The following is a 13462-nucleotide window of genomic DNA, read 5'->3' on the forward strand; positions in this document are numbered from 1 at the left end:
ACTGGGCTTTATTCCCTCCGCACACTGGAACTGCAGCAGCCTCGCTCTGTCAGTCAGAGCGTTCCAGTACTCCCCCCCACCCACTGTCAGCTACTCCTCACACCACGGCCAGGCGCTGGAAACCTATTGGCTTTAAGGCCAGTTGACTTCTCCCACCTTCGCTACTCGGTCAGTGAGTTGGGGCAGGGGGGCCAATCCAATATTCTGCCCAAAGAGACAGTGCAAGTGAAGAAAGGCGTAAATTGAAGCCTGATTGATAGAAGGGGCTAGTGAAGGATGTCAGAGGCCAAGTGGGGGGTCAGGGGTCTGTGACCTTTGACACTGGCCCAATAGATGGTGATTGCCCTTTCCAGTTCTGTGTTGCTAAGGAAATAGGGACAAATGGGAAATGGGTTGTTGTGCAGATGGATCTTCAGAGTTTGCACAGACAGACAGACAGACAGACAATCAGACAAACAATCTCAACAACATCTGCTACATTCCACTGTCCCCTGACTGACTGACAGTCTATGAGCAGGTGCACACCAATAAGGCAAGGCAGCTTTAAGAATTAAAAGCAGCAGCCCTTTAATTAAACCAGCATATTCGCACACACGCCTTGTCAAGTTATTGGTGGGAACAGAACCCAGAAGTCTCCTCTCGCCAACCCCACAGCCACCCCCTGGTGAGGGGTGTGCGCCACCATGAGGCCATCAATCCCATGGGTGCGCTGTCCCAATCCAAACGTCCCAGACCAGTTTAGGGAAGCCCTGCGCATTCCTGTTATCCAAAAACTCATCCAAGGGCCACCCAAACAAACCTGCTGACCTTCAGGTGCATGAAAATACCAGCTAGAATCACAGAACTATACGGCAAGCGATTCAGTCCATCATGCCCATATAGCAGGATATAAATTGTACCAACAGATTCCATTTATCAGCATTACCCCCGGCTAACACCGTAAATAAGATGCATTAATGTTTCAGTGTCAAACCCCTTTCAGTACCAGCTCCTCTCGCCACATATCACAGTTTATTGTACAGCGGCCTACATTCAGGGTCCAGCTGGTAAGGCCCCTGGTCTTCCAACACGCCATCTGGGGCACACACCCAGGGGTCATAGGTCAACCACTGCCACTTCTTCAGTTGCCCCTTCATCTTCTCCAGTACGTCTGCGTATCGTGGGTCTGAGGCTAGGTTGTGGCTCTCGGAAGGATCCTCCTGGGTGTCGAACAGCTCCCAGTGTTCCCTGTAGTAATATTCCTGCAGGGATTTCCCCCAGTGGGTTGGGTGGCCACTCTGAGTCCTGTTCAACAGGTCCTGGAAGGTGAGCGAGAGGTAGAAGTCCTGGTCGATGGGGAAGGGCATCTTGAAGTGCATATTATGGATTAGTTGGTACTGCAAGTTCTTCATGGCTCTCATTGGGTAATACATGGTGATCTCATGGTGACTCTGGCTGGCAAACACAGTGGACCAGGGCTGCTCGGAATGCAGAGCTGGGAGAATCGACCTGCCTGTTAGCTTTACAATCTTACCCTTTCCAAAGATACTGTAGCTCGGGTAAGGGATGGAGAACCAGTCTAGGATGGTCGGAGTTATATCTAGGGAGACAAACAGCAAGTTTAATTCCTCTTTCAATATTCTCTGCTCTCCTGAAGGGTCACTTTTTGCTGCTCTTCCCTCCTACAGATGCTGGCAGCATGCTGGGGAAGGGCTCACTCCCTCTGGGGGGCCCCGACAGAGCGTTTGGGGGCTTTGGGATGGAGGGTGAGCCCCGGCAAAGACCCCAGGTTACATGGAGTTTACAGCTGAGAAACAGCTTCAGTCCGACTGGTCCTGACAATGTTCACACTGCAGACGACTGTAAGCAGCGTTCCTAAACACTGCCAAAGCTCAGTGCCAGCCCCACCCACCCTGCCAGCCCCACCCACCCTGCCAACCCCACCCTCCCTGCCAACCCCACCCTCCCTGCCAACCCCACCCTCCCTGCCAACCCCACACTCCCTGGTCCCCACCCACCCTGGTCCCCACCCTCCCTGGCACCCACCCCCCCCCGCCAGCCGGTGTCTCTCTGTTTTGCCATTAAGACAATTGGATCTTATGCTCTGAACTAATAATCTCCCAGACACCATCACCCCTTTGGTGGGGGGGGCTCTTTTCCGGAAGGCGCTCACCGTCACCAGGCAACCGTCGCCAGGTTATGACACCGTCCGGTCCCTCACCCGATTGGTCGGTCTTCACCTGGGAGCCTGGTCGGGAGAAGTCGGCTCGGCCCTGGCCTGATTCTACCTTCACTCAAGTCCAAACCGGGCCAGGTCCAGCAGGGACCACGGGGCCCAGAGTGGGAGCAGCACCGGGAAGATCCCGGATACTTTTCCTGGCGCTGCCTCTTCCTTTGGGCTCCACAGACTCGGCGATGTATCCACCCGCAGAGCTCTGGGGCGTATTCACCTGGAGGGTCTCGTGGTTTTGGGAGGGGTGGGGGGGTGCGGTGGTGGGGGCAGCCGAATCCCAGTGACTCCTCAGGCAGGGCCACTCCCAACGCGCCGGTGACCAGTACATACCTAGTAAGCTGACGTAGGATTGGCTGACTTGTCCCCAGCGCCCGCTGTGCTCTGGCGAATGCACCAACATGGGCTCTGCAATCCCCGCATGGTACAGGTTAGTCCGCCCACTGGGAAAGGGGATCCCGTTATCGGAGCTGTAGATCACCAGCGTGTCGTTGTCATGTCCGGCCTCCCTGAGCTCTCTCAGCACCAGCCCAATCCCTGCGCACAGTTCCAAGGGAGAAGGGGACAGCAGTCAGTCAGAAGGAGACCTTTCAGCCCATGATAGCAGTGCTGGCTCTTTGGTATTGCTATCCAGTTAGTCCCACTCTCTGCCCATTACCAGTCGGACCCTCCCCCACCCCCACCCCCCTCATGTTTTATTCACCCGCACACAGTAATTCAACAGCTAATGTGAATAAGATACTGGAGTTGTCCAGCGTGGCGCGGGGGTGGGGGGTGGGGGGGGTCAGAGTTCAGCCTGTGCCTGAACTGAGCAGTGTGATATCCCACTGGCTCTGCACTGAGAGGGGCCACCACAGGGAAGTCAGGGAGTCACTCGGATCCAGCACGTGGTTTGGGATCCGGATCTACATCTGGGAATCCCCAAGGAGTGACATCCCAGCTTCTAGTCATGTTACTGTTGGGGGGCGGGTGGGGGTGGGGGGGGGGGGGGCTCATGTCGAAAGAAGGTCGGGAACATGTCACAGGGAGCAGGAGAGAAACCCCCCCCCCGCCCCCAGCAGGGACTCAGCTGTGGCTCAGGGGGCAGCCGCTGCCCCCCCCCACCCCCCCACCCCCCCCCCCCGAGCTGGTAAGTCCCGGGTTCGAATCCTAGGCCAACACTCCCCTCTGCGGTACTGAGGGAGCGCTGACCTGTCAGCGGTGCCGTCTTTTGGGTGAAACGTTAAACCAAGACCCTTGCCTGGTGTCTCGGGTGGATGTAAAAGATCCCATTTTGAAGGAGAGCCAGGGGAGCTCTCCCTGATGTCCTGACCAAGATCCACCCTGCATTCAACATGACACAAACAGATTTACCTCTTTGTGGGACCTTGCTGTGCGCAGATTGGCTGCTGCTTTTCCTACGTTACGGCACTTCAACGGGTTTGCGATGATACGAGATCAAGAAAGGCGCTATATAAATGCAAGCTCTTTTGTTTCTTTCTAACTGTTCCACTCTGCAGGGTTACCAGCCCTGCACCTGGCTGTGCCAGACGGTGAGTTTACCTCAGTCTAGACAGCTGATCGCCGAAACCTGGGAAGACTGACGGCAAAGAGGAGGCCATCTGGCCCATTGTAGGGGTGCTGTATTATGGCCTTACCTTGGTCTAGACGGCTGATGGTGGTATACTGTGCTGCCAGCTCAGTGCGGGATGCTGGTGTGTCCGGTACAAAGTAAGGCACCTTAGGATAAAGATACGACAACGGGAAACAGCAGAGATAAATAGGAAAAGGGGTAAAAATTAAATGGAATTTCTTCCAACAATTTGGCGGCTCAGCCACTTCCAAAGGTTTCAGTTCAAGCAGCCTGGGGAGCTGTTTACCATTGTTAATACCGAGAGAAGCAGTGGGAGGGAACCCTCAACACAGTGAGTGACAGACAACAGCCTCTCCACACACCCCCACAAGGGCCCACTCCAGCGAAAATTAACTCTAATTAAATAAACTAAATGATAAGCATTGAACAACGACTCTCAACACAGCAGCGAGGCCATAAAAAGTAAATCTCATCTCTCCTCCCCCTCTCCCCGGGACTCTGGCTCCCGGTTGAGGCCTCTCTCTCTTTCTTTCTCCCTCGCCAGAGCTCGAAGAGCACCACCTCGCTGCAGTGGGAGACGATTGACCTGGAACCAGCTTCTGTCAGGCACCTCGCCCACGACTCCCCACTCTTCAGGTGAACATAGGCTGGACGGCATCACAACTGGAGTCTACATTCACCCAACTGGTGCACACACACTGGCATGTGCGCACACACACACACACACTTCTCTCGCTCTCACACACACGCACACGCATACACGCTGGATAGTGAACTGGGGGCGGGAATTGAGGCTGAACTCCCACCCCCAGCCCAGCGAGACCAGTCAAGGTGAATAGTTTCACCAAACAGCTGGAGTAAAACGTAAAACAGGAGACTTCCTGGTTCTAAAGGCCAGGTGCACTCAGGAAGGTGTGTCTGTGTGTGTCAGTGTGCCTGTGTCTGTCAGCGTGGCTGTGCATGTCCATGTGACTGTTTGTGCCCATGTGACTGTGTTTGTCTGTGTGACTGTGTCTGCCCGTGTAACTGTTTTTCCATGTTTGTGTCTGTGCCTGTCTGTGTCTGCTTATGTGTCTGTCCGTGTGACTGTGTCTGTCCATGCGTCTGTCCGTGTGACTGTGTCTGTCCTTGTGACTGTATCTGTCCATGTGATTGTGTCTGTCTGTGTGGCTGTCTATATAACTGTGTCTGCCTGTGTGTCTGTCCATGTGACTGCATCTGTCAGTGTAACTGTGTCCATCCATGTGTCTGTGTCTGCCTGCGTGTCTGTGTATGTCAATGTGACTGTCCTTGTGTCTACCAGTATGACTGTGGCTGTCCGCATGACTGTCTATCCAATGACTGTGTGTCTGCCTCTATTACTGTGGCTGTCCATGTGACTGTGTCTGTCTATGGGACTGTGCCTGTGTCTGCATGTAGGGTTGTGTCTGTCCGTGTGTCTGTGTCTGCCCATGTGTCTGTGCCTGTGAGTGTGTTTGTCCATGTGACTGTGTTTGTGCCTGTCCGTGTGACTACATCTTTCAACGGGACTGTGTCTGTCTGTGTGTCTGTGCTTGACTGTGTGTCTGTAGGTCTGTGTCTGCTTGTAGGACTGTGTCCATGTGTCTGCCAGCTTGTCTGTGTCTGTCCGTATGACTGTGTCTGTGTCCACCAGTGTGGCTGTGCCTGTCTGTATCTGTCAGTGTGATTGTTTCTCTGTCTGCCAGTGTGACAGTGCCTGTGGCTGCCAATGTGACTGTGCCTATCTGTGTGTCTGTGACCGTGTCTCTGTCTGTAGGGTGACTGTGCCTGTAGGTGTAACTTTGTCTGTCCGGGTGACTGTGTCACTATTCTTACCTTGACCTGCTCTGGTGTGTAATGCTGCGGATGCCAATCTGGGATCCATCCCATTCCGCTCTCCCCATTCCCAAACTTCTCACAGAACTGCCCGTACTGGGGCTGGGAATGTCCACACCGGTGTGGGTCGTGGAAGGCAACATAGAGAAAGAACGGCCTAAAAAATGAAAAGCACAGGGGGATAAACGGGGTCCCCGAGACACACGGGGAGTGCTGCAGACCCCAACTCGCATCCCCCACCGCCCCCACCCCCACCCCCGGCCAAGACACAGGATTCAGACACACTCCCCCTCTCCTCCCCTGGGGCCACTGGGAGTTTCGGGTCAATGAAACAGGAGGCGTTTGGAGCAGCCCAACGTTGTGCCTGTCTCCAGCCCCAGGTTGTGCCTGTCTCCAGCCCCACGTTGTGCCTGTCTCCAGCCCCAGGTTGTGCCTGTCTCCAGCCCAGGTTGTACCTGTCTCCAGCCCCAGGTTGTACCTGTCTCCAGCCCCAGGTTGTGCCTGTCTCCAGCCCCACGTTATACCTGTCTCCAGCCCCACGTTGTACCTGTCTCCAGCCCCACGTTGTGCCTGTCTCCAGCCCCACGTTGTGCCTGTCTCCAGCCCCAGGTTGTACCTGTCTCCAGCCCCAGGTTGTACCTGTCTCCAGACCCACGTTGTGCCTGTCTCCAGCCCCACGTTGTGCCTGTCTCCAGCCCCACGTTGTGCCTGTCTCCAGCCCCACGTTGTGCCTGTCTCCAGCCCCACGTTGTGCCTGTCTCCAGCCCCAGGTTGTACATGTCTCCAGCCCCACGTTGTACCTGTCTCCAGCCCCAGGTTGTGCCTGTCTCCAGCCCCACGTTGTACCTGTCTCCAGCCCCACGTTGTACCTGTCTCCAGCCCCACGTTGTACCTGTCTCCAGCCCCACGTTGTACCTGTCTCCAGCCCCATGTTGTGCCTGTCTCCAGCCCCACGTTGTGCCTGTCTCCAGCCCCACGTTGTACCTGTCTCCAGCCCCACGTTGTGCCTGTCTCCAGCCCTACGTTGTACCTGTCTCCAGCCCCACATTGTGCTTGTCTCCAGCCCTACGTTGTACCTGTCTCCAGCCCCACGTTGTGCCTGTCTCCAGCCCTACGTTGTGCCTGTCTCCAGCCCCATGTTGTACCTGTCTCCAGCCCCATGTTGTGCCTGTCTCCAGCCCCACATTGTGCCTGTCTCCAGCCCCAGGTTGTACCTGTCTCCAGCCCCACGTTGTACCTGTCTCCAGCCCCAGGTTGTGTCTGTCTCCAGCCCCACGTTGTACCTGTCTCCAGCCCCACGTTGTACCTGTCTCCAGCCCCATGTTGTGCCTGTCTCCAGCCCCACATTGTGCCTGTCTCCAGCCCCACGTTGTACCTGTCTCCAGCCCCACGTTGTGCCTGTCTCCAGCCATACGTTGTACCTGTCTCCAGCCCCACGTTGTGCCTGTCTCCAGCCCTACGTTGTACCTGTCTCCAGCCCCACGTTGTTCCTGTCTCCAGCCCTACGTTGTGCCTGTCTCCAGCCCTACGTTGTGCCTGTCTCCAGCCCCACGTTGTACCTGTCTCCAGCCCCACATTGTGCCTGTCTCCAGCCCTACGTTGTGCCTGTCTCCAGCCCCACGTTGTACCTGCCTCCAGCTGCAGATTGTACCTGTCTCCCGTGCTGTGCAGGAACTCTCGGACCAGCAGTTTGATTCTGGTGATATTCCTCCCCACTTGCAGGATAGAATGGTTTTCCTCTGTCTTTGAGTAGTCAAAGGGATAGACAGACTCCGGGCCAACATGCTTCTTCCCGATTATTCCTGAGAAAGAACACACCCGAATGGTCAAAAATTAACCAGGAGAAAGAGGGGAGGAATAATGATCATTCCTGGCAGGTACGTACAGATAGGAAAATAAATAAAACTCCAATTGTAATAATGACAGAAAACATAGAGCAGGACGGACAGTAACTGTGGAGGAAAAACAGATTAATATTCGCAGCAAAGGGAAGGGCAATGTGTCGACTGAGGGAGCAACTTTCAGGAATGTTTTTAAGAGGTGTCACAATTCTCATCTCCACAAGATTAGGAGTAAGTACTAAATAATACATGATAATAGATGGAATGGAGCATGTTATACACAGAGCAGAGTATGTTACATGCATGACACCACACAGGACAACAGCATATTACACACATGATAATATATGGGGCATAGTGTGTTATACACAGGATAACACATGAGGAAGGAACATGTTGCATATAGGATAATACACAGGCCAAGAGCATGTTGCATGCAGAATAACACACAGGGAAGGCATGTTTTACATGCAGGATAACACATGGGAAAGGAGTATGTTACACGCAGGATAACACAGGACAGGAGCATGTTACATGCAGGATAACACAGGACAGGAGCATGTTACACACAGGACAGGAGCGTGTTACATGCAGGATAACACAGGACAGGAGGATGTTACACACAGGACAGGAGCGTGTTACATGCAGGATAACACAGGACAGGAGGATGTTACACACAGGACAGGAGCATGTTACATGCAGGATAACACACAGGACAGGAGCATGCCACACACAGGATAATACGTGGCAAGCGATGTGTTACTTGCTGCGAGAGATCGGGAGAGATTGGTGATGGTGTAAACAGAGTGAATGTAGAAAGCATTTTTTGAAATTGGGACCTAGTGTCCAGTGACAATGTCCAAATCCTTACCTGTCCTGACCTGTGCCTGACTGAGCAGAAACGGTAAACTTCTGACAGTGTCGAAGGAATTGAAATGGTGAACAGTCTGGTGTAGTCCGTACATCCCATTCTGATGCTGCAAATCACAAACATCAGTCAAACAATCATCCTCCCATGGGAACCTCTAAACCTTTCTCGACTTCATTCAGAGCAACATCTAATCGGCGCAGTGTGTCAGTGAACCATTAGGTAAGGTACTGAGCCCCACACACAGCCCAATCTTATTGCCTTGTTTTTAAACCCAGGCTGGGACTATTGCCAGGTCCCTGAATGTGCCCAGCTCCTGCCCACCAGCACAATCCTCCCAGAAGCAGCCAATAAACAGGCGGGAGGAGTGGGCACAGCTAGTGTAGGAAGGAGAGAGCGAGGGCACCTCACGATGGAGACTTCAAATATTAAAAACAAGTGTGGCTGACGCTGCCATTGGGGTCCACCTCCAGGAAACTGCCCGGCTTTGACCTCAGGGGGGTGCCCATTGGCTGCCAGTAATATCCTGATGGTGTCACCAATGTGCCCTCTACTGTCATTTAATTGTTGATAAAAAGTTATTAGCCAATGCCAGCAGGAAGCCAGTACCAGTCATATTTCCCCTCCTGCAAGATCGTTCTAAGGCAGGAACATGTCACGGAGCTCCCCCCACATGGGATTTTCCCATTTTCTCTGTCCCCTCACTTCCACATGGCTAATAAGATTCTGCCTACTGAGTGCAAGGCTCTTGGGTTTAGTCCACAGTCCATGTGGCTGACCATTCACTAACTGGCCTGAGTACTGGCCTCACATTCAGGCCAAGCTTCCTGCACCTAATCAGTATCCACAGGTCTCCAGCTAGAGAATGTCTGTATGTCTGTGCATGTGTCACTGTGAGTGTCTGTGTGTGTGTATCACTGTGAGTGTATCTGTGCGTCTGTCACTGAGAGTGTGTCTGTGCATGTGTCACTGTGGGTGTGTGTGCACGTGTGTCACTGTGTGTGTGCGCATGTCACTCTGTTTTTTGTGCGTGTGTCACTGTGAGTGTGTATGCACATGTATCACTCAGTGTGTGTGTCTGTGTGCATGTGTCATCAAGTGTGTGTTCATATGTCACTGAGTGTGTATGTGTGTGTCACTGAGTGTGTGTTCGTGTGTCACTGAGTGTGTATGTGTGTGTCACTGAGTGTGTGTTCGTGTGTCACTGAGTGTGTATGTGCGTGTCACTGAGTGGGTATGTGCGTGTGTCATTGAGTGTGTATATGCGTGTGTCGCTGAGTGTGTGTGTGTTCATGTCTCACTGAGTGTGTGTTTTCATGTATCACTGTGAGTGTGTCTGTGTGCGTGTGTCACAGTGTGTGCGTGTGTCACTGTGAGTGTGTCTGTGTGCGTGTGTCACAGTGTGTGCGTGTGTCACTGTGAGTGTGTCTGTGTGCGTGTGTCACAGTGTGTGCGTGTGTCACTGAGTGTATGTGTGTGTGCGTGTGTCACTGAGTGTGTGTGTGTGTGTGTGCGTGTGTTACTGAGTGTGTGTGTGTGCGTGTGTTACTGAGTGTGTGTGTGCGTGTGTTACTGAGTGTGTGTGTGTGCATGTGTTACTGAGTGTGTGTGTGTGTGTTACTGAGTGTGTGTGTGCGTGTGTTACTGAGTGTGTGTGTGTGCATGTGTTACTGAGTGTGTGTGTGTGTGTGTGCGTGTGTTACTGAGTGTGTGCGTGTGCGTGTGTTACTGAGTGTGTGCGTGTGCGTGTGTTACTGAGTGTGTGTGTGTCACTGCTGAGACCTGCTCCATGTGTTAGCTCACTGCGCTACAGGGAACTTGTCATCTTCCGTACAGACAAAAAACAAAAGCTTTGACCCAACTTTCCAGGGTGTTGTGATCCTTTAAACACTGCAGTGAACATTGAGTCAGTGAACGTACCTGTGGTAGGCCAGTTAGAATAGCTGAACGACTGGGGGAGCAGCTGCTGACAGATGAGAAGGCGTTTCGGAAGATGAGGCTGCGTTTTGCCAGTTGGTTTAAGTTAGGGGTCCGGATGGCTGTGTTATTGTACACCTCAGTCTCAAAGCCAGCATCATCAGCTGTCACAGCACACAGGCAGGAGAGATCATCGGAAAGCAGTCATTGTCAATGAGTTCGATCTAGACTACAGTCACCAGCCACACAACAACTTGCATTTATATATAAAGCACCATTAACTCCAGTGCAATGAGTGTCCCACTGGGAGTGCTGCACTGTCAGTGTGTGCCGCACCATCGGGGAGTGCTGCACCATCGGGGAGTGCCGCACCGTCGGGGAGTGCCGCACCGTCGGGGAGTGCCGCACCGTCGGGGAGTGCTGCACCGTCAGTGTGTGCTGCACCGTCGGGGAATGCTGCACCGTCAGTGTGTGCTGCACCGTCGGGGAGTGCTGCACCGTCGGGGAGTGCTGCACCGTCGGGGAGTGCTGCACCGTCAGGGAGTGCTGCACCGTCAGGGAGTGCTGCACCGTCAGGGAGTGCCGCACCATCAGTGTGTGTGCCGCACCGTCGGGCAGTGCTGCACCGTCAGTGTGTGCTGCACCGTCAGTGTGTGCTGCACCGTCAGTGTGTGCTGCACCATTGGGGAGTGCTGCACCGTCGGGGAGTGCTGCACCGTCAGTGTGTGCTGCACCGTCAGTGTGTGCCGCACCGTCAGTGTGTGCTGCACCGTCGGGGAGTGCTGCACCGTCAGGGAGTGCTGCACCGTCAGGGAGTGCTGCACCATCAGTGTGTGCTGCACCATTGGGGAGTGCTGCACCGTCGGGGAGTGCTGCACCGTCAGTGTGTGCTGCACCGTCAGTGTGTGCTGCACCGTCAGTGTGTGCTGCACCGTCAGTGTGTGCTGCACCGTCAGGGAGTGCTGCACCGTCAGGGAGTGCTGCACCGTCGGGGAGTGCTGCACCGTCAGTGTGTGCTGCACCGTCAGGGAGTGCTGCACCATCGGGGAGTGCTGCACCATCGGGGAGTGCTGCACCGTCGGGGAGTGCTGCACCGTCGGGGAGTGCTGCACCGTCAGTGTGTGCTGCACCATCGGGGAGTGCCGCACCGTCAGGGAGTGCTGCACCGTCAGTGTGTGCCGCACCGTCAGTGTGTGCTGCACCATCGGGGAGTGCCGCACCGTCGGGAAGTGCCGCACCGTCGGGAAGTGCTGCACCGTCGGGGAGTGCTGCACCGTCGGGGAGTGCTGCACAGTCGGGGAGTGCCGCACCGTCGGGGAGTGCCGCACCGTCGGGGAGTGCCGCACTGTCGGGGAGTGCCGCACCATCAGGGAGTGCTGCACTGTCAGGGAGTGCCGCACCGTCAGGGAGTGCTGCACTGTCAGGGAGTGCCCTTTTTCAGATGAGATAGGCTGCTTTCTCACATGGCCCCATATGAAGTAGAGCAGGGCCCTTCTCCCTGTGAACAAACCAATATTTACTCTTTACCCAGCATTACTAAAACATCGAGCTCCCTACTGTTTGTGGGCTTTTGATGAAACTGAAAGCCTAACAACAAAGACTACGCTGCTCGGGAGTCATCTTCCTACGTAATAAGGATGTAAAAGGGGCTACATAAATGCAAGTTTCTTTTCTTAGCTGATCCGAGTTGGAGCATCAGTGAAGTTCCTACAATTAACCTCAGCATCTTTGAGCTACCGGGGATGTTGGGGGTTGGGGGAATTTTATTGGGGGGGGGGAGGGGGTGTAGCATGGGGCCGGGGAGTCCATTCACACTCCTGACTCATGCTGCGTGTGGATCAGGGTGAACTGTAGCAGCTCCTGTAGCCCAACAGCTCTCTGCCATTCCTAGTCTGTTTGAAGAACAGGCAGTGGGGCCAGAGTTTGGCAAGGCCTGTGAGACTCTCAGATCTGCAGCTACATCCGGCTGAGAGATCGTTCTCTAGAAAAGATAAGGCCGAGGGGGGTGGCCTGATGGAGGTCTGGAAGGTTACAAAAGAGTTGGATAGGGTGGACATAGAGGAGATTGTGGGGGAATAGCAGAGAGCAGAACCAGGGGCCATCAATAAACAATAATAATTTCAGTCGGGAATTCAGGAGAAACTTCTGTACCCAAAGAATGGGGAGAATGTGGAGCTCACTGAGAGAGAGAGAGAGAAAATGAAAGAAAGACAGACTTGCATTTATGCAGGGCGTCATACTACCACCAGCATCTCAAAGTGCTTTACAGCCAATGAAGTACTTTTGAAGTGTGGTCACTGTTGCAATGCAGGAAATGCAGCAATTAATTTGCACACAGCAAGATCCCACAAATGTCAATGTGGTGATGACCCAGAAAACCTGTTTTTTTGTTGATGAGGATTGAGGGATAAATATTGACAGGACATCTGACATAACTCTCCTGCTCTTCCTCAGAATGGTGTCATGGAATCTTTTACATCCACTAGTGCAGACAGGCGGGGCCTCTGTTTAATGTCTCATCTGAAAGATGGCACCCTCAGCAGCGCAGCACTCCCTCAGTACTGTACCGCAGACTCAACCTGGACTTCTGCGCTCAAGCCCAGGACTGGGACTTGAACCTTGTGATTCGGGGGTCCCGCTGTATTTAATAAACACATGAGGGAGAAAGGTTAATCCGATAGGCTGAGACAGAAAGAGGTGTGGGGGGGGAGGCTTGAGTGGACCAGCATGGACCAGTTGGGCCGAATGGCCCGCTTCTGTGCTGTAAATGTATTGTAATAATTGGGGGAGGCCAAGGTTGGGGGCAGGGGAGGAATAAAAGAAGGAAATTATTAATCGTGCCTGCTCACCAATGATCAGGAGCACGTTCCGCCTCTTCTGATGGGCCCGTGAATTAACAATCCCAAGTAGTAACAATACCCAGATTGAGAACATTCCCTCAAAGCCACAGTGTAGCTTTAAACAGAGGAACAACTGGCTCAGTTCCACTCTCTGTACAATCCCTGATTCTCTGCTATAACTAACCGTGACTGATACCTGAACCACAAGCTCAATGAAGCCGAAATTGAATCAATTTAATTTAAAGCGACTCCGTCTCCCCCTCCCTCTCTCTAAAGTCTTCAATTTCCCGGAAGCGAAGGATACATTTTTTTTTTGGATGGTCACATGAGAGGCGATCACGTGACAAATCCCTCTCTCTCTCCCCCCCCCCCCCCCCC

General features: G+C 53.7%; 1 protein-coding gene across 1 annotated transcript; it reads right to left on the reverse strand.

The window, feature by feature from the left end:
* Nucleotides 1-542: 542 nt before the first annotated feature.
* On the reverse strand, nt 543-13373 carry sgsh (N-sulfoglucosamine sulfohydrolase (sulfamidase)). Its single transcript, XM_041216545.1, has 8 exons — nt 13094-13373; nt 10248-10408; nt 8331-8436; nt 7270-7420; nt 5619-5775; nt 3847-3928; nt 2543-2746; nt 543-1579 (listed from the first exon to the last, which is right to left on the reverse strand). Exons 1-8 carry the CDS (start codon nt 13176-13178, stop codon nt 1005-1007), a joined length of 1521 nt encoding a protein of 506 aa, XP_041072479.1. The 5' UTR covers nt 13179-13373; the 3' UTR covers nt 543-1004.
* Nucleotides 13374-13462: the final 89 nt, after the last annotated feature.

This window comes from Carcharodon carcharias, chromosome 22 (genome assembly GCF_017639515.1).
Source record: "Carcharodon carcharias isolate sCarCar2 chromosome 22, sCarCar2.pri, whole genome shotgun sequence".
Lineage (NCBI taxonomy): Eukaryota > Metazoa > Chordata > Chondrichthyes > Lamniformes > Lamnidae > Carcharodon > Carcharodon carcharias.

What these genes read in the sequence shown, in the direction of transcription:
- sgsh (XM_041216545.1), bottom strand. Translation starts at nt 13,178, where the DNA reads ATGTTCTCAATCTGGGTATTGTTACTACTTGGGATTGTTAATTCACGG. An exon ending in TCAGGCACAGGTCAGGACAG is followed by an intron (nt 7,421 to 8,330) that starts GTAAGGATTTGG and finishes GTTCTTTCTCAG; the next exon opens with GAATAATCGGGAAGAAGCAT. An exon ending in ACACACCAGAGCAGGTCAAG is followed by an intron (nt 3,929 to 5,618) that starts GTAAGAATAGTG and finishes CTTTATCCTAAG; the next exon opens with GTGCCTTACTTTGTACCGGA.